Below are 20,663 nucleotides of genomic sequence, written 5' to 3'. Positions count from 1 at the left end.
AACCTGTATCGAAAAAACAAACAGTACTTTTACAATAAAATATTTTGATTGTATTATTTTCCCTCCCCCAGCTTCTCCCAGATCCTCCCCAACTCCTGACCAACCCAGTTTCATGATCTCTCTCTCTTCACTCACCCTTCCCCTCAACAAAACATCCTTCCCTCTCTCTCCCCACTAATAAAAGCAAAGAAAGATCAAAACAAACAAACCAATAGAAGGAATGAAATACAAGAAGCATACACACACTACACACACACACACCACAACACACAATCACACACACACACACACACACACACACACACACACACACACACACACACACACACAGAGTTCTGTTCTGTGTTGACTACCTACTCCTGGGCCTGGAACCTACCCTGGATGTGGCTGATATACCCAGTGACACTCCACTGAAGAAAACTGATGTTCTCTCCCACTAAGTATCAGTTACATATGGCTTCTTGATTAGAGGTGGGACTTTGTGTCTGCTTCCCCTTCTTCATCCTGGTATTTTGCCTGATTTGAATTCATGCAGACTCTGTATATGATGCCTCCTCCTCTTTGAGTTCATGTGTGTATCAGCCGTACTGTGTCTGGAATACACGTTTCCTTTGGAGCCATTCCCCTCGTCTGACTCTTAGACTCTGTCCGCCTCCTCTTCTGTCTAGCTCTCTGGAGCATTCAGGGGAGGAGTTTGATAAAGGTATCTCATTTAGGGCTGAATGTGCCGAAGAAGTGTTTGACTCTCCGTCCACTGTCTAGTTGTAGGTCTCTGGTAACGCCGTTTCTACAAGAAGAAGCTTTTCTGATGAGGGTTAAGTGGTGCACTGATCTGAGCCCCAGCCAAGGGCTTCCACTAACTGAAGACTGTATTAGCGCCTGTTTCACGTGCGTTCATGTGCTCTGCTGGGAGTTATGTCCTTTAAATAGGATCGTTTACCCAGTATTCATGAGTAGCAGGTAGTGTTGGTAGTGTGCATCGTAATGCTCACCAGACTTTAAATATTCTACTTATCTAGTGTGGGTTGATCACTTTCAAATTAAGCATATTATTGACTTTTAATGATAGTATATATCTGGTTCAAAGCCAGATATCAATGTATCTCCCTTGGTAGATACTCTCCAAATGTCTCAAGGAAATGAAAATAAAATGATAAATGAAGGTAAATATTAGCATCTTCCTTCCCACTCATTCATTTTTAAATAGGCATTTGGTGGTTGTTGTGTGTCTCGAGTTTATAGGGGCTTGTTCAATTTCATACTGCTTTCATTTGCCATTTTTTTAATCTGGATATTTTGTCAACAGCCAAATCCTCATCTCAGTCTCCTGATGCCCAGGCAAGTCGTGGTCATCTCCAAACTGATTCTGCCGCCGGTTCAGCTGTGGCCACCACCAAAGAAAATCTCCCTGTGCTCAACACCAGAATTATCTGCCCAGGTAGTACAGCTGTGTGACATAGTATATTCTTGCCAAACTTAGTCATGGTAATCCAGGTGTTTAGAGTAATCCACATCTCACTGCATAGGCAAGCACAAGCTTCTGGGCCCTGCTCCGAGAGATGTTCGTCCATTGGTTCTAGGTCGGAGCTCAGGAGTCCCAGGTTACTTTCTGTCTCTGAAACAGAGCTTTCCTTCCATTCTGTGGCCTTCAAGGACCTCCCCTGCTCTCCTCGTGGTTGTCAGCCACCGCTTTCTCTGCAGAGATTTCTAGCCTCGCATCTGTTCCACCTTTGATGAAATGAGTTTACCTTGGATTAGGCTAGTACACACCAGGTTCTATAGATAGAAGCTGGAGGGAGAAAAAAATATGTGTCTCAGAGCTTCCTGAGGAGCTGGAGGAAGTATGTGTGTCTTGGAGCTTCCTAAATTTATGATGGTTGTAAAAATCCTTTGATCTTTGTTCGCTGGAGTCTGTTTAGACCTGAAAAGAGGCTTCTCATGGAATTTCTTTTTAAAGATGAGCTCTATAATTCAAATAAGGTTGGAGACCTTTGCTTCCCCCTTTCAGTAGCGATAGAACCACCAGACAGATGATCAGGGAAATTGATAGGGAACAGAGTCCACATATAAAGACCACTCAACCATAGGAAAAGACACATTCTTCTCAAGAGTATGTAGAACATTCTCTGAGACAGGCCGTAGCCAATTTGGCCACAAACCATTCTCAGTAAAATCAAAAGGATCAAGATCTCATGCTTCGGTACTTAATCTCAGCCCAGTGGGGTGAAAGAACCGAAGAGAGAATGAGATTTGGGCAGTACACAGATGTGGAAACATGCAGGGGAGTCAACTAGAGAAAATAATAGAGAATTGATAAAGTATAGAACAGAAACACAGCATCCTGAACCTTAGCTAATGCAGCTGGAATGTGTTTAGAGTGGAGTGTGTAGCTGTTAATGCTGCTTGGAAAGTCGACATCTCTCTCTCGTCAGTCTCCTGATAGTCACCCTGGGAAGCTAGGACAGGAGCAGACTGGTCACAACAAATAATAATACAAGAGTGTAAATAAGAGAATTAAAAACTCAGGAAATAAAAAAAGTCAAGTAAAGATTCATATCACTAAAATCAGGAATGGGAGAAGTCTTGAGGCATCTTTATGGAGCTTTGAGATAAGATGCTGATGGAAACATAAACCCAGAGGAAACAGGCAAATGCCTAAAAGCACATGAACTAAAAACCCCATTCAAGAAGAAATAGAAATAAAATACTAGCAAGAAAAGCCAGGCGTGGTAGCACACACCTTGGGAGACAGAGGCAGGCAGAGCTGTGTGAGTTCCAGTATAGTACTCTGCTTAGTAAGCACCAGAGCAGACCGGGCTACATAGAGAGACGCTGTCTCAGAAAGCCAGGAAAGGGAAGGGAAGGCGAGGGGAGGGGTATAGAGGGAGAGGGGTTGAGAGCAGAGGGAAGGAAAAAGGCAAGGAAAGAACAACGGTGTACCTTCCCAGATTTATCTTGTATGTAGAAATCCCCCAGGGTTGCATACATGTGCATGCATGTTTGTACGTGCACACAAGCAAGGTAAAACACTAAAACTAATAAGCGAATATACTAAGATTACACAGTAAATGATCAGTATGCAAAAATTACACCTTTATCATTATATTTCTATACACTGCAACTGAACAATCTGACCATGAAATTAAGAATAAAGTTCTCCTTGAAATTGCACCAAAAATGGCAAAAAACACTTAGGAATGAATTTAACCCAGGAAGTGAAACACTAGAAACGACAAATTGTAGAATTGCTGAATGGTAAGTGAGAAAATATCACAGATACCCCTTTTCAGGTTATTCTCTCCACAGTTACTTATTACAGCACACACACCGTTGGAAATATTAAGACCTGCACGTTTCTAAGTAGCATCCTCTTTTGAGTGCTGGCTCCCGAGTGGTCATGGGCTTTGGTAGAAGATGTCTGGGACAAGGCCAAGGCTCTGAGTGGACCAGGTTTGCCTCTGCTTTCTCTTACCCTGTGCCCCTGATGAATTTCTGTCAGGTTTAAGAGCAGGACTCGCTGCCTCGATTGCCGGGAGTTCCATCATCAACAAAGTGCTGCTGGCCAACATCGACCCTTTTGGTGCCACACCGTTTATTGACCCGGATCTCGATTCGCTGTAAGAAACACTTCAGTTATTCGGCCTCAACTCTTTCCCGTCTGTTTTGTCCTAATCCTGACATTTTGCATGTGTCCCAGAGTGTATGGTTCCATCTGCAGAAAGGGTGGTGAGCGTGCTCAGAAGTTGTTAATGATCAGCTCTGTGGTCTGTCTCTTTCTCACCCATTGTTCAGCAGAGATTCTCTGGGGCAGCACGGCTGCCTCTTCCTGAAGGTTTTGCCTTAGTGCCAGTTAGCGCCTGCGTCTATGCCACGCCCCCTGCCTTCTCTTCTCAGCCTGCCAATCCTGCCGTCTTTCCACATCCCGCTGCAGTTTCCTTGTTCCCAGCTTCTCACCCACATTGGTCTCGCCTCTTTCTAGACTCCCCAAAAACACTTCTGGCAGCGGGAGATATACTTATTTTTTCTTTTTTCATTTTAAAATTTGCTTTGTGAATGTGTGTGTGTGTGTCCATCCATGTATGTATGGGTGCATGTAGGTGTGTGGAGGCCAGAGTTTGGAGCTGAGAGGCTTTCTTCCCCATTTTCCCTCCTGTATGCTGGTTGAGGCAGGGTCCCCCCGGGACCCCCTGTTAGTTTGGCTGGTCTAAACTAGGTAGACAACTTGCTCTGGGCCCTGTGTCTTCCTTGCGTGTGCTGGCTGCAGGCTGCCTGTCTTGACCACTGGGCATTTATCTGACCTGTCTCCCTAGCTCAAAAATGTTCTTGTTAAAAAACAAAACAAAACTTTTTTTTTTGTATTGGCATTTCTCAAGGATAGCATTTACTATATGTTATTTTTGGAAAATTTTTCCCTTTTTTGTTTTGTTTTGTTTTTGTTTTTTGAGACAGGGTTTCTCTGTATAGCCCTGACTGTCCTGGAGCTCACTCTGTAGACCAGAGTGACCAAGGCTGGCCTTGAACTCAGTGATCTGCCTGCCTTCAAGTGCTGGGATTAAAGGTGTGTACCACCACCAGGCCTTTTATTATCATTATTATTATTTGTCCAGGAGTGTGTGTGTATGTATGCATACATGTACGTGTGCATATCATGGCATGTATCTGGAGATCAGAGGACAGCTTGCAGGTGTCAAATTCGTTCCTTCTACCATCGGGATCCCAGGGAATGAACTCAGGTCATCAGGTTTGGTGACAAGCACCTTTACGAGTGGTGGGAGGAGAGAAATAACTCCTTCAAATTGTCTCCCGATCTCCATACACTGTGGTATGTGTGAGACACCCATCCACCCCATAAAAAAGTAATGATGAAAATAAAAGAAAATCAAGTGTTAGCCGTATTTATAATATATTGAATTCAGAAGTTTGTTTTTATTGTTTGTCTATTATTATGGGTTGAGCGGAAGAGACTTTCTCATGTTTAAGAAAGAGGACTATCGGCACTTGCTTCAAAGCTCTCCCGTAGATACCGTCTTCAGCCTGTATAGTCACCGCCGTATGTGGCAGACAGAAGGCTAACGGCTGCCAAGTTAAATAGACAACAGAACAATGTCTGTCTCTGCTTTGGTTTTACCTCAGGCCAAAAATTCTGCACGTGTACTGTACTTGTGCACTTGGCCTGTCTGTGGGAATGACTTCTGCTTTCTGACCCTCTAGGAAGAATGGACGCTTAAGTTATTTTGAGTGTAACCGTGTAAACAGACTGGACGTGTTGCAACGCATCTGAAATTGACTTTTATGTACTTTCCCTTATCATAGAGACGGATACTCAGAAAAATGTGTCATGAACAATTACTTTGGGATTGGATTAGATGCAAAAATTTCATTAGAATTTAATAATAAGAGAGAAGAGCACCCTGAAAAATGCAGGTAATTTCGGGAATGGCGATAATCTTGTTACGTGAAGGCAATTTTACTTTAATTTCATTTATTGTCTCTTTTGCTTTAAGGAGTAAATAAATAACATTTCCTGAGATTGCACAACAATATTTTTCAGAAGCCGAACTAAAAACTTGATGTGGTACGGAGTCCTGGGGACCCGGGAGTTATTACAGAGATCATACAAAAACCTGGAGCAGAGGGTCCAGCTTGAGGTGAGTTCATCTTGAAGTGAAGACATTATAGTTTATCTTGCATAGACAATTTGTAGAGTGAAGTTAACCTAATTTCCTTTTAATTAATGATTCAGTGTATTCTAAAGATAGAGTTGACCCTGTGTAACAACAGGCTCAACCTTAAACCATCCTCCTTTGTTTGTGAAGCTGGGGCTACCAACATGGAGTCTTGCAAGGACTTTAGTAGGACAGTGTCTTCGATAATGGGCTTCTTTACTCAAATGTTCCGATTCTATAATGCCTAATGGTTTATAGAGTCCTGGAAAGTAGTATTTGTAGTGCATACATTTTAATTTCAATATACACCTATTTTGATCCACTTATTTCTAACAAGTCAGTTAAAAATAGGATTTTGGGGGTTGGGAATTTAGTTCAGTGATAGAGTGCTTGCCTAGCAAGTGCAAGGCCCTGGGTTCCAGCTTCTGAAAAAAAAAAAGGAAAGAAAAGACAACATAACAAAAATAGAATTTTGACAGTTTTGTTTCTTTTTCTTTCTTTTTTTTTTTTGAGTTTTGAGACAGGGTTTCTCTGTAGCTTTTTTGGTTCCTGTCCTGGAACTAGCTCTTATAGACCAGGCTGGCCAAGAACTCACAGAGATTCGCCTGCCTCTGCCTCCCAAGTGCTGGAATTAAAGGCGTGCGCCACCACCGCCCGGCTGACAGTTTTCTTTTCTAATTTAGGTAGAAACAGACAACAAAAGTTATTTAATTTCTTGTAGTAGCCGAGAAAAGATGTTTGGGATTCCTTGGAGTCTATCAATTACTGTAAGCCTCTTTTCTTTCTTGCTCGGACCAGGGCATCTGTTTTCCACCTCATTTCCTGTTGTGATCAGAGCATTTTTTTAATTTAGAGTGTACCACTAGTACAGAGAAATTTATAACTCGTAAGTCTTGACTGCTTTGGTTAAACTAGACTAAACTGAGTATTGTTGTCTTGTCCTTGTCTTAACACTGGGGTGTAGGCTAATAGATCCAGTCACTACCAACTAGATGTCACAAAGATAAGCCCATTGGTCCTTTCCACTCTAAATAATATCACCAGGCATTCAGCTGCTTTGACTTGTGGTTGTTTCTAAAATTAAAATAAAGTCTTCCAGGTGAGTGGCTCCAAAATCAGGAAGCCTTTTGCAAAGGCTGTCCTCCACAGTCCTGCCACATGTCAATTTTGGTGCCCTCGTAGGTATGGTATTGTATCGTATCATATGGTATCGTATATGTGTTCCTTCCTTTTCGATCCATGTCCTCGGTTGACCTCACTTCTTAAGAATAGGTAGAGAGCTGTATCATTGTTGTTAGCCTTAGTGTGTAACAGTAGCTGGCACTGTCTTGAGGCAGCAGTGAGTAGCGAATCAGATAATTTGATAAGAAGAGATACTCCTCAATTTGTGATGAGTGACATTTCTAGCATGGCTCCAGACCTGACTGGGGCATGCGGGAATGAAGAAATGACAGACAGACAGACATTTGGAAGGAAAACTAGAGTCGGTTGGTCTGGTCTCTCAGCAGGAGAAAGCCAGCATTCCAGTAGCATAGCAGGGTATAGGGTTGAACAGGGAGGTAGGGTTATCACTTGATGATAACCAAGGAGGCGGGATTTACAGTAAACCACTCGATCCAGGAGACAGGTTCAGCTAACCTTGGTAGGAACATGCTCTAAGTGTGCCGCCTTCAGGCCGTAAACATCCACAGGGCAGAAATCTGTGGTGGATGTTTTCAGCACATTCTGTCTATACTAGCTAGCACTTTGGTCTACCAAGGAAGGCCTTGCCTTCTGAGCCTTTCCTATGCCTCTGAGCCCAAGGGTACCAGGTCCTTGACAACACACATTCACTTCCCTACTGCTTCCTCTAGATCATAAATTAGTGGGGGAGAGAGAACTCAAAAAAACACATGCCTGTAACCCCAACTCTTCTAATGGAGCAGGGCAATTGCCCACATTCAGGTCTGGCGTTTCAAGCCAGCCACTGCCCCACAGAGTGACCCTTCCTTTACAAAACAAAACAAAACAAAACAAAAAAATACAAAACCATTTAATAAGCCTAGCCTTTTAAACAACTTATCAAGGGCTTGCCAGCCCTGCACATGCTCAGAATGCTTACTTGGCCCATAGCTGATGTCGTGATCCAAAGGCTGCTTTGTAATCCGTATAGACCGTCCCATGTAAGTTTACAGAGTGCTGTACGAGAAATGAACAAGAGAATGACTGCTTGTCAGCCTCGGCGGCTGAATGGTCTTCGTCACTGGAAATGGTCTTTGTGGCTGAAATTTTAAAGAAGACATCTTACCTAGAGCTTTTTCTCTCCCATGTTAAAAGGCAACAAGAACCAAATATTTCTGTCTGCTCACTTGCCTGGGTTCTGACTCACAACTCTAACTTGCCCTTTACCTATCTCTGAATGCCTGCTAAAATCCTCTAAGCATGCTTTCCCTGACATGGCCTTTTTTTTTAAATAATTTATTTATTTTATTTCATGCGTATTGGTGCTTTGCCTACATGCATGCCTATGTGAGGGTGTCAGGTCCCCTTGAACTGGAGTTACAGATGGTTGTGAGCTGCCATGTGGATGCCGGGAATTGAACCTGGGTCCTCTGGAAGAAGAATCAGTGCTCTTAAGCACTGAGCCCTCTCTCCAGCCTGCTTTTCTACTCTTTAAAGACGGTCCCACCCTCTTATTTTTCACAGATTTCCTGAAGGTTTTCTAGGGCATTTGCCGTTTTTCAGACATGTGGCCTTAATTTATCAAATCCATACTTCTGCCTGTGTTTCCTCATGAACTCAGTTAAATAGAGATTGTGTGCATAGCATCAGGGTTTGTGTTCCTGCACATGTGTCAGATTCACTGTGTGTGTGGGATGCCCATCATTAGTGGATGCAAGCAAACTATGTTCATTTGTGAAACCTTTCAGCATCTCTTCAGATTCTTACAATATTTTATGTGTATGGGTGTTGTGTCTGTGTCTCTCTGCATTACATACATGCAGGGCCCATGGGAACCAGAAGAGGGTGTTGAATTCCCTGGAGCTGAAGTTAAAGATTGTTTTTAACCTTATGTGGGTATGGGGAGTTGAATCTGAATTCTCTGGAAGCAGCCAGTACTCTTTAAGGCTGAACCACCTTTTCAGCCCCAACCCTGTCCTAATTTAAAACAAAACAAACTTGTCAGCCCCAACCCTGTCCTAATTTAAAACAAAACAAAACAAAAAAAAAAAAACGCCAGGTGGTGATGGCGCACGCCTTTAATCCCAGCACTCGGGAGGCAGAGGCAGGCGGATCTCTGTGAGTTCGAGGCCAGCCTGGTCTACAAGAGCTAGTTCCAGGACAGGAACCAAAAGCTACGGAGACACCCTGTCTCGAAAATTCAAAAAAAAAATACAACAACAACAACAAACCAGCAAAAAAATTTTACACTACATTTGATAGTACATGCCAGTAATCCTGTATTTGTGGGGCTGGCTGAAGCAGGAGGATTGCTGCAAATGCCAGGCTAGTTTGGGCTACAGAGTGAGACCCTGTTTTAAAAATGCAGACCAAGACAAAGAAACTTATTTTCTATTTGCAACAAAATAGCATTTTAAAATACCTTCGTTAATTTAGTCATGTGACTTTAAATAGCTCTTTCTCAAGGAACTGTAGCTGGTTTTTCTAGCGGGTTCTTTGTTCCAGCTGTACACTGAGTGCACCCCGAGTGCAGGTGTGCTCCTGAGCACTAGGAAGCAGGGTGGATCTTTGAATGAGAAATAAGCTCCCTGTTGAATGGTTAGCCCTGTGACCTCTTAGTAAAGGAAACGATTATAAGAAATACAGGTGGCGGTGAAAAGGCACATGGGGAAATAGGAAATCTTGGTTGCTTACTTTGTAAAAGCTGGTTCGTACTGAGTTTTCATTTGTTTTAAAGGTTAGGAATAATTTTGGTTGGACATTAAAATGTAGTTCTTGATGACCATGTCTTAATGTAGGAATTAATAAACTGCAGACACAGCATCTATTTTACATACGGTATCTACAAGAACTTTCCTTTTGAAATGAAGGCTTAGCCCCATCAAATGTTCATGTAGAAAAACCTTATATGGCCTTGTTTAAATAATTAAGTATGATAATTATAAGAGTTTTAGAATAATTTGAAATATTCTTGACACAGAAAACATACATTTTATGGGGCACCAATGTTGTTTTGATGCATTATATATAGTGTGTGTGCAAACATAATTTCTCTTCAGACATTTCATTCGTAATGATGCATTATATATAGTGTGTGCGCAAACATAATTTCTCTTCAGACATTTCATTCGTTGACTGCCTGTGTCCATCTCAGTATCCGTATTTTTAATTAAGAATGAATAAATATAATAAAACAAAAAAATGAAAGTACATTTGAGGAGCAACATTTATGAAAATGCTAGTTTTGCCTCTACTCAGTAATTACTGTAATAGTCAAAGCTGCGTTTCCCATCTAAGTGATAATTTAATTTTCATTTAGTTGAATTAGAGGGTGGGAGTGTACAAAACTATTCAGTATGCATGGTTCTTTCCTTGCCTTTGCATCTGTCTACATAAACAACACAGCTTTGATTAAAATTTTTGGTGTCTGTGTGTGTGTTTGCATCTGTGCCAGTGTTCCAAGTAGACATGGGGAGGTCAGAGGACAACTTGGGGGGGTTGTTCTTTTCCTATGCGTGTGCGTGCGTTCAAGGTATTGAGCTCCGGTTGTCAGGGCTGTTGGCAAGCTCCAGTTGTCAGGGTCGTTGGCAAGCTCCGGTTGTCAGGGCTGTTGGCAAGCTCCGGTTGTCAGGGTCGTTGGCAAGCTCCAGTTGTCAGGGTCGTTGGCAAGCTCCGGTTGTCAGGGCTGTTGGCAAGCTCCGGTTGTCAGGGCTGTTGGCAAGCTCCGGTTGTCAGGGCTGTTGGCAAGCTCCGGTTGTCAGGGTCGTTGGCAAGCTCCGGTTGTCAGGGCTGTTGGCAAGCTCCGGTTGTCAGGGTCGTTGGCAAGCTCCGGTTGTCAGGGCTGTTGGCAAGCTCCGGTTGTCAGGGTCGTTGGCAAGCTCCAGTTGTCAGGGTCGTTGGCAAGCTCCGGTTGTCAGGTCGTTGGCAAGCACCTTTACCCACCTACCCATCTCATCAGCCCCCGTCCAGCTTTCAGTTTCGATGGTTGCTGGTTAGTTACCAAACCCTGCCAAGTACCCAGTTGTGAGAGTTCTGAGTGAGGTGGGTGGGGTCGGAGCCTGCTCCCATAGGGCTTGTGTTTAACAGGGTGCCTACACCAAGCACAGAGAGACCTCGGTGATAGGGGACTAGAACAGCATTTCTCAACCTGTGGGTTGTGACTCTTCGGGGGTGGAACAACCCGTTCACGGGTTGCCAAAGCCATTTACATTACAACTTATTATAATGTAAGATGTTTACATTACAATTCACAACAGTAACAAAATTACAGTGATGAAGTAGCAATGAAATAGTTTTATGGATGGGGGTCCCCACAACATGGGGAACTGTATTAAAGAGTGGCAGGATTAGGAAGGCTGAGAACCACAGGGCTAGAATTTTTAGAAGTGATCTGAAGGAGATTCAAGAAAAGTTCTGCCTGATGTATGAGGAAAGAGAGGAAAGCATATTTTTGATTCAGTTTTTGTAGAAATTTTTTAATTTACACTTTTTCCCTTGGATTTTTGAGACAGAGTTTCTCTATGTAATCACCCTGGCTGTCCTGGAGCTAGCTCTGTAGATCAGGCTGACCTTGAATTCACAGTGAGGTGCCTACCTCTGCCTCTCTAGTGTTGGGAGTTAAAAGTGTGTGCCTCTACTGTCCAGCTTTTGTTTTTAAAGTTATTTATGCTTTAAAAAACTTTTAATTAGGAAAAGAGTAAGATAAAGATCTTTGTAATATTTAAGAGTTTATCTACAAGAAAGCTACAGACATGTGACGCTGTATCTCACCCTTTGTAATGTGGAAGACTGTGTTTACAAGAAAGGTGGTGGCGCAGGCCTTTCTCCCAGCACTCAGGAGGCAGAGGCAGGCAGATCTCTCTGAGTTCGAGGCCAGGCTGGTCTACAAAGTGAATTCCAGGATAGCCAGAGATACACAGAGAAACCCTGTCTCAAAAAAGAAAAACAAAAACAAAACAAAACAAAAAACAAGAAGGCAAGCACTGTGGACACATTTCCTGTCCCAGTACCCTGAAGTAACAGTTTTACTCTTATTGTCTGACCTCTAAACTTTTTATTTTTGAGATAGGATCTCATGTAGCCCAGGCTGCCCTTGAACTTGCTGCATAGATGAGGATGGCCATGAACCCCTCTGCTCTTCCCATGTCTACTCTGAAGTGCTGGGATTATAGGTATTCTAACCGCCAAGCATTTTACCTTGCAGTGTGATGGGCAGTACATTCCTCTACCCAGCTTACAAGGCATAGCGGTGCTGAACATCCCTAGCTACGCAGGAGGCACCAACTTCTGGGGCGGCACCAAAGAGGATGATGTAAGTAGCATAGTGGGCTTAGAGTTTGTTTCCTCAACGGTCATAAAATCACTAGAATGTCTAATTTTTTAAAATGTGCTTGATGATATTATTTTCATATCAATATTTACCTGACAAATGTTTTACAATGTTTGGAAGGTGAGAGGTGGAATTCATAGCTTCTTATGTAAACAGTCTCTCTCATGAATACACTCTAAAGTTCCTCCTGAGTTCCAGCATTAAAGGTGTGCACCACCACACCTGGCAAGGCATGGCACTATTTCTGTTTCTTTTGTGTTTCCTTGTATTATGAAAAACATTTGTGTGGTACAAACACGGTTGCCCTCAAAAGAATGAAGAAGCACAAGTATTGAATTGGGCATACCACAGATAGTGATATATTGCCATGGTCTTGAAGACTTTTACCCTGATTTCAGTTTTAGACCTAAGTGAGCATACAAGGTATAATGCTCATGCTGTGACTAGATTCTGGTCCTGCTGAAGTATAGCAACCAACTCACCCATTCTTTTCTCCAGTAGAACACCACTCAGATATTCTAACGGTGTGAAGTCAGTGAGAGTAAAATAAAGACGACATTCCTAAACACCCCCTAGGTACTCAGAAGGGCTTTATAGTCATCATTTGATATCCACATGACTTCCTTCCTTCCTTCCTTCCTTCCTTCCTTCCTTCCTTCCTTCCTTCCTTCCTTCCTTCCTTCCTTCCTTCCTTCCGTGTGTGCGCATGTGTGCTCACGGCAGGGATCAGAACTGAGATCCCTGCATTTCCACAGTTGCTAATAGAGGAACAACTTGAATCCAGGTGCTCTGGTAGCAGAAATTAGAAGAAATTATCAGCGTCAGCAAGTTTGTGGGCTCATAGTCCTAATGCAAGTTTTAATTAGGATATTCTTTTAGAGTGAGTATTTTTCAGTCATAATTATTTATAATATATAGTGAGACTCTTCGGGCACCCGTATTCACTTGCACACATTGACATACAGGTACACCCACATGCCTGTAATTAAAAAAATAGTTTAAAAAGATGACAGCACCAATGTGTATTGCCTAGAACACCTTGAAAGACTGTCTTCAAAGCTCGCTGAGTGCATAGGATCACAGTTTGCGTGTTCATCAGCATCAACTTTTGGGCCCTTGTAGGTTTTCAAAAATTATATGTCATCTAATCATAATGTCTATCAATTTTTTGTGAAGTGTTTGCCACATTTCATATCAAGATGAAGTCATTAGAAATGTGTTGGTCTAGAGAGTGCTGAATGGGATGTTTGACTACCCGGTGGATGCCGAAACCCTTCTTGGACAGACGTTTGTGTTAAGCTGTCTTCGGTGATTACTTCCCTGGACTATTACTTTCCGATACTTACCTCCTCCTCACTGTAGGTTTTTGGTGTCTGTGTGGCAGGGTTTAAGGTTCCCCTCTATCTAAACCATGAGTAGAAATGAGCACCACTGATTTTCCCTCCTAGATATTTGCTGCGCCATCATTCGATGACAAGATTCTGGAAGTCGTTGCCGTGTTTGACAGTGTGCAGATGGCAGTATCAAGAGTCATCAAACTGCAGCATCACCGGATAGCACAGGTTGGTGTCCCAGATCACAGCTCACTGTATGTCCTGGGTCATGGAGCATGGAAGGAGGCTGTCTCCGGTGGCTACTGTGCTGATAAGCTTCCGTAAAGTACTGTCTGTCTGTCTGTCAGTGTCGTTGAGGTGGTAAAGCATAGTGTTCCATTCCACAGAGGCGCTCAGACTGATCTGTGTTCTCCAGTAACACATTGGCTTTTATTTCAGTGCCGTACAGTGAAAATCACCATATTTGGTGATGAGGGAGTCCCTGTGCAGGTGGATGGCGAAGCGTGGGTACAGCCTCCAGGCATCATCAAGATCGTGCACAAAAACAGAGCCCAGATGCTAACGAGAGACAGAGTACGTAACAGTCTTCTCACGGTAACCTTTCATCATGTGCGCACAGGAGTGCAGTGCCCATGCAAGTCAGGGCATTGCACCTCGCTGGAGCTGGAGAGATTGTGAGCCATCTGACGTAAGTGCCGTGTCCTCCGCAAGAGTTGTGCGTACCCTTCACCATGGAGCCATCTTTCTGTCCTTCATATTCTTCAAGAATTTTGTAAACTCCTTAAAAGTTGAAAGTTACAAAAAACCACAGGAAACATTGAGAGGAATTTAGATTGTTGCTTAAATATGCCATTTAGCCCGCGTGCATCTCGGAGCCTATTGAAGTTAGTTCTGTCAGTCTCTGAGCGCTAACTTAACCGTTCCTTGCAATCCTGGTCTAAACAGGCCTTTGAAAGCACTCTGAAGTCTTGGGAAGACAAGCAGAAGTGTGACGCCGGCAAGCCCGTTCTCCGAACCAACCTGTACATCCATCCCACGGCCGACCTGGCGACAGAAGAAGTGTCGCAGATGCGGCTCTGCTCCCAGGCCGCAGAGGAGCTCATTACTAGGTAAAGTGCTTCTGCGGGAGTTTTGGCTGGCCTCTGTAATCTGTCTCTTCCAGAGCTGGGAAAGCGATGCTGGGTTTGCCCTGCCACACAGTGCACTTTTCCTTAGTGTTTCTGTTCTACCCACTTACATGTTGTCCTGTAAGTACTCACTGGGGATGGGATGTCGGAAGAAGTCTGGGAACACACACAAAGGTTTAGAACCACACATACGTTATCTTTCTAGACAGAAAAGAAAGAAATCTTTAAAAAAAGAGTTTGATGAATGTAAAAGATCTAAAAATTGACCAGGCGGTGATGGCACACGCCTTTAATCCTAGCACTCGATAGGCAGAGGCAGGAGGATCTCTGCGAGTTCGAGGCCAGCCTGGTCTACAGAGTGAGTTCCAGGATAGTCAGGGCTACATAGAGAGAAACCCTGTCTCAAAAAAAAAAGCAAACAAAGATATAAAAATCACTACAACAGCACTATTGAGAGTGGAAGGAAGGCTATGACGAGATCCTTGACCCCCTCTTCACCTAACTCAGCTCCCGAGGGGGAGTGGTGAATTCTCAGCCTGCCGTTTATTAGCTCTGTATATATATTTGATCTCTGTGAGCCTCCATGCCTTCATCTGCAGACTTGGGAAAATTTATCATCATGGGCTGTGATCATTAAATTCTATAACAGCAAGTAGGTAGTAAATATGGTGAGTTGTCCCTTGGTGTGTCGTGTCTGCAGTTTCCTCACTGGGGTGAAATTGATTGAACGCCAGCTTAGTATGGGCAAGGCCCTGGGCTCAACCCAGCACCGCAGTAAACCAGCAAGCAAGCGGATGTCCTGGAGACTTGAAAGCCACCCTGTGTTTCTGGCTTTTCTCGCTTTCCAGCACTGCCGTCTCCAGGCAAGCGGAGACGCTTCTCAAGGCAAGTCTTCAGCAGTGCCCCGTGTTTTTCATTTGGTCTCTTCTTTACTTTTAGGATTTGTGATGCAGCCACGATTCACTGTTTGCTGGAGCAGGAACTGGCTCATGCAGTAAATGCATGCTCGCATGCCCTGAACAAAGCCAACCCACGCTTCCCGGAGGTGAGGATTTAATGGTAAATTCTCTTTCCACAGATTCTTTTGGTATTTCAACTACTTACCATCCTGTAGAAACCCTCCCTGTGAAAGACGGTAGTGTCTTTCTGTTGCTACGATTACAATGCTAGCCAAAAGCACCTTGAGGAGGAAAGAGTCTATTTGACGTACATGTCTCCGTCATGAAGTTAGCTTAGTGACTCAGGCAGGAACCAAAGCAGAAGCCATGGAGGGATACTGCCTCCTGGCTGGCTTCTCAGGCTCACCTTTGGCTGCCTCATACCTCAGAGGACCACCTCCCGCCAGGGGATGGAGGTCGGAACACAGCTTGCAAAAGCTCATTCTCTCTTTACACCACGTGGGTTCTGAGTTGGCAGACTGGGTGGCAAGCACCTTGACTTACTGAGTCATCTCATGGGCTGACGCCGTCTGTCTGTTGTCGTCTTTCCTTCTTCCTTCACCCTCTCCCCAGGATCTTTAAGGAAAAACCTAGAAATGACCTCAACGCGCTTGGTTGGAGAGGTGCAGTCATTTCTTGGTTGTGTTCTGATACTGAGTGTCATTTTTGACTGAGTTGTTCTCTGTGAGTTCAAGGCCAGCCTGGTCTACAAGAGCTAGTTCCAGGATAGGACTCCAAAGCTAGACAGAGACACCCAAACCACACAAAAAAAAAGGTTCTTTGATTTAACTTTTATGGGAACATTCATGTATATTTGGGTTCCATCATATATGAACTTGTAGTGGGAGTTGTGAGCCTGAGAATATATACATTTTAGGTCATCCTTTTGATTCTTTGATTTACTAATTAACAGAAATAACCATACTAACAAACCTGAGTATGAAAATTTGAATTTGTTGTAGAATTTTGGTATGTTTTTTAACAGTCATTATAATGAAAATAAAATTTACTGGATTTATTGGTGGTGGAATCCTCATTTACTGTGGAAATACATGTCTTTGTTATTCTTTTCTAGAGCCTTACGAGAGATACTGCCACTGAAATAGCCATCAATGTCAAGGCCCTATATAATGAAACAGAGTCTTTGCTCGTTGGCCGGGTTCCTTTGGTAAGGAAAAGAAACGATTGCTAGCTGTTCTAGCTTGCTTTTTTGGCTGTGATACACTGTGACCCAAAGCAGATTAAAGAGGAGAGCGATTGTTCCATTTTACAACTCCCAGATCCTCATCCATCACTGAGGGAAGTCAGGGCAGGATTCTGGAGACAGGAAATGAAACAGAGACCATAGAAGAAAGTGGTTTGCTTCTATGCTCACGTCTTTAACAGCCTAGAGCCAGCTGTCTGGGGATGGTGCTACCCACTCAGGGCTGTGCCCTCTTTTAGTGGTGATTTAGAAAATGCCCTACAGACATGCCACAGGCCAGTCTGATGAAGGAAATTCCTCATTCGAGGTCCCTTTTCCCCATGCGGCTGTGGGCTTGTATCAAGTTATCCCCCGATACTGTGACAGTAATGCAGATGATGGGATAAAAATCTGAGCCTGGCTTTGTTAGTGAGTGTGTGCATTGAGCAGACCCCTGACCTCCGTTCTTGACCTCCCTTTCGGCCAAACTTCTGCCTTCTGGAAAGCCATGCTAAACTTTAGAGCTGTGATTTGGGCCACCATGTTCTCTCTCCCTGGTCAACTTTGAGAGATGTGAGCTGTATAAAGGATAGTAGACATCCCTCCACTCTTTGTGCGTGCACACATTTAGGAGAAGTAGGTTTCATTCTCCCAGCGAATATTGGAAATATGGTCGGCATGGCCATTCAGACTTGCTCTATAAACATTGTGTTTCAAACACTGTTTTTGTTTTAACTCAGTTCGGCCCTGGAAATCAAGCATATGAAAGTGTGAATCTGGCTAAAGCCCACAGCCCTTTCTGTCCCCGCCTATAGCTGAATTGTGGTGTTAGGTGTGTGGGAGACTGAATGCATTAGCCTTCTCTCCCTTCCTTGTATCCCTTTCAGTGATCTTAGGGCATTTCTTCTCATAGTAGTTTCATCCCTTTGGGCAAATATAAACCTCAATAAAATGATGGAAGTCATTAACGTCATCCTACTTGAAGCGGTGGGTTGGGGAATTGGACTCCCTGACGGGCTGTGGCTGTGGTCCAACAAGATGCTGCCACCGGAGCCTCCAATGCTCTTTCCCACCTCCCGGGGAGATGAAACAGCTTCCCAGGCCACAGGGTGGCTGCCACCACTCCTGCTACCCAGAACTGGGAGGAAGAAGCATTGGTTACTCCCTTCTTGGCTGTCTTTGACACTACTTTTGTTGACCAGAGTCTTCTATTGCCTTTTCCACAATAAGCCCATCAGAAGTCCTGTGAACTGTGAATAAGATCCCAATTTTTAAGTGGGGAAGTGCTTCTTTGTGTCCCTTAAGGTCATTCATGATAAGAAATAGAAGCATTTGTCCTTTACATCAAAAAATAACTCCTCTGCTCTAATGTATTATAATTAATAGTTATATTAATGTATTATAATTAATAGTTATATTATGTTGAAATATAAGAACATCCCCCCTCCATTTCTAATTTTCCATGATCCTCAAATATGGGTGCTTGGTTTGAAATATGTCCCAGTAAAACTTACCCAAACTTTTAGCAATAGTGATATTACAATAGTTTATTGCATTTGAGAACAACTAAAGTTTATTTTTCATTTTACTTCCAGAACAAATGTGAAAAACCATCTAATCAGTTTCCTTATACTAAAAGGAAAATGGTAAATGTCATACAGTAGAGTGGAAAATCTCATTATTTTATTAACTACTGGGAGATACTTTCAGTATCACGGAGAGTCAACAACAGAAAGATGCTTATAAAAAAAACCATAAAGATAATCTCAGAACTTTCCTTTCTGTTATTCCGCGAACATCGGTGTAGGTACTGTGGAGTTTTAAAATGGTCTATAAAGGTACTGGTTAGCAGAAAAAGCCCTCAGAAATGTTCTAGTCACGCTGTGCTGTTTCTAATGCAGAGGACACTAAGTGCCTAACTTTGCATAGTTAGTAACCACCCAGGACTAGACTCTCACCTGCTGCTTTCTAATTCTGTGTATTGTAATGACTGCCTTTGCTTGGTTATTATGAATAACACATGGCAGTCGTATTCTCTCTGAAGTATCTACATCCGGCTCCAGGTTGCCAGCCCCTTGGCTTTCAGCTTTATACTGATTTTGTAATAGTTCTTCATCACTATTTTTTCTGAGATTCATTTTTCCCTTAAACTGCTCTTTTGGCTTTTCAGATTATTTTTTTGTGATTTTTTTTTTTTAGATGACAGGTATTTGAGGTTTTAAAACTGTCATTTTTTTTTTCATGGAACAAAGTCTGTGAGTCATAAAATTTTGACCCATATGTGACAGTTCACAGATAATGTGCTTGGAAGCAGTGAAGGAGAAAATTGCAGTGGGGAAGGAAAGGGTATCGTGTCCAAGGAACACCGAAAGCAGCACTTTTGGAGGGGAACTTATTCAGCTCCGGTTGCACATGTCAGGAGCGGGAGGTAGAAGGAATCCACCAGCTTATTATCGGAAGGAAGGATGCTCTAAGTGGCCTTGCTGTTCCATGAAGTTGGTTGCTGAGTCTTGCTTTGTTTTGATTTCTCCCTCGGCCCGTGACTAGCAGTTGGAATCTCCTCACGAAGAGCTGGTATCCAGTGCCTTACACTCTGTGGAGGTGGAGCTGCAGAAGTTAACAGAGATCCCCTGGCTTTATTACATCCTCCGCCCCAATGAGGATGAGGTATGGAAAACTCAGCCTGCTGATGAATGTGTGCAGTGAGACTTTAGAGTTTGTTTATTTTTATTTTATTATTATTATTTTTTTTACTTTTTTTATTTATTATTTATTAAAGATTTCTGCCTCCTCCCCGCCACTGCCTCCCATTTCCCACCCCCGGTCAAGTCCCCCTCCCTCATCAGCCCAAAGAGCAACCAGGGTTCCCTGCCCTGTGGGAAGTCCAAGGACCACCCACCTCCATCCAGGTCTAGTAAGGTGAGCATCCAAACTGCCTAGGCTCCCACAAAGCCTAGCCATAAATAAAGGACATTGAGCCTATAATTCATGATCCTAGAGAAGCTAAATAAGAAGGTGAACCCAAATAAAAACATATAGGCATCCTCCTGAATATTAACCTTCATCAGGCGATGAAAGGAGACTGAGACAGAGACCCACATTGGAGCACCGGACTGAAATCTCAAGGTCCAAATCAGGAGCAGATGGAGAGAGAGCACGAGCAAGGAACTCGAGACTTTAGAGTTTGAACTGACTTTTGAAGAAGAGACATTTCACGGAAATGAATTTTGAATACTACTTTGAAATGTTTTGTTGTTAAGGGAGGGAGGAAGGGCTCTTTTGTGAGCATGGGCAGTTAGTAGAGTAGTACATGGTGAGTCTTCCAAACCGTTTGTGCCGGCTAGTTTTATGTCAAGAAGCGAGAGTTGTTTGGGAAGAGGGAACCTCAGCTGGAAAACCCTACCAGGTTGGGTTGTGGGGAAGCCTATAGGGCCTTTCCTAGTTAGTGATTGATGAGAGAGAGCCCAGTATATCGTGGGTGGTGCCACCCCTGTGCTAGTGGTCCCAGGTTCTATCAGAAAGCAGGCTAAGCAAGCCAGTAAGCAGCCCCCCCATGGCCTCTGCATCAGCTCTTGCCTCCCTATTAATAAAGTGGGGTTTTCTTTTCTTCCCATAACTCCTAAAGCTGTGATTTTTTTTTTCTCCCCGTGGTTTGAACAGGAACCTCCAATGGATTGCACCAAAAGAAACAGCAAAAGCACAGTCTTTCGCATCGTGCCAAAGTTTAAAAAGGAAAAGGCTCAGAAACAGAAAACAAGTTCACAGCCTGGTAGGTGGCCCCACAGTGGAGGAGTGAGGGATGAGAGGATGCTCTAGGACTAGGTAGCGGTGAGCATTTCCCAGCACTGTAAATATACTAAACACCACTGACGTGTACACGTTGGTTAAAATGCTACATTGAACCATGCAAGTCATATCATACCCA

At 43.4% G+C, this 20,663-nt stretch overlaps 1 protein-coding gene across 6 annotated transcripts in view; it reads left to right on the top strand.

Moving 5' to 3' along the window:
• The window catches only part of Dgkh (diacylglycerol kinase eta), a 161,074-nt gene that overhangs the window by 132,046 nt on the left and 8,365 nt on the right, over positions 1-20,663 (top strand). For 3 of the 6 annotated variants that reach the window (XM_075950017.1, XM_075950019.1, XM_075950015.1), the window contains 13 exons: positions 1,307-1,438; positions 3,500-3,617; positions 5,314-5,424; positions 5,552-5,648; positions 12,031-12,138; positions 13,605-13,718; positions 13,929-14,063; positions 14,436-14,599; positions 15,557-15,662; positions 16,631-16,723; positions 18,334-18,384; positions 19,286-19,405; positions 20,399-20,507. In XM_075950017.1, coding sequence (XP_075806132.1) covers positions 1,307-1,438; positions 3,500-3,617; positions 5,314-5,424; positions 5,552-5,648; positions 12,031-12,138; positions 13,605-13,718; positions 13,929-14,063; positions 14,436-14,599; positions 15,557-15,662; positions 16,631-16,723; positions 18,334-18,384; positions 19,286-19,405; positions 20,399-20,507 — 1,458 coding nt within the window. The remainder of the gene's footprint in view (positions 1-1,306; positions 1,439-3,499; positions 3,618-5,313; positions 5,425-5,551; positions 5,649-12,030; positions 12,139-13,604; positions 13,719-13,928; positions 14,064-14,435; positions 14,600-15,556; positions 15,663-16,630; positions 16,724-18,333; positions 18,385-19,285; positions 19,406-20,398; positions 20,508-20,663) is intronic. The other 3 variants (XM_075950016.1, XM_075950013.1, XM_075950014.1) reach the window with 2 other exon arrangements.

This window comes from Microtus pennsylvanicus, chromosome 15 (assembly GCF_037038515.1).
Source record: "Microtus pennsylvanicus isolate mMicPen1 chromosome 15, mMicPen1.hap1, whole genome shotgun sequence".
NCBI classification, from domain to species: Eukaryota; Metazoa; Chordata; class Mammalia; order Rodentia; family Cricetidae; genus Microtus; species Microtus pennsylvanicus.
This window is presented reverse-complemented; position numbering and strand designations above follow the sequence as displayed.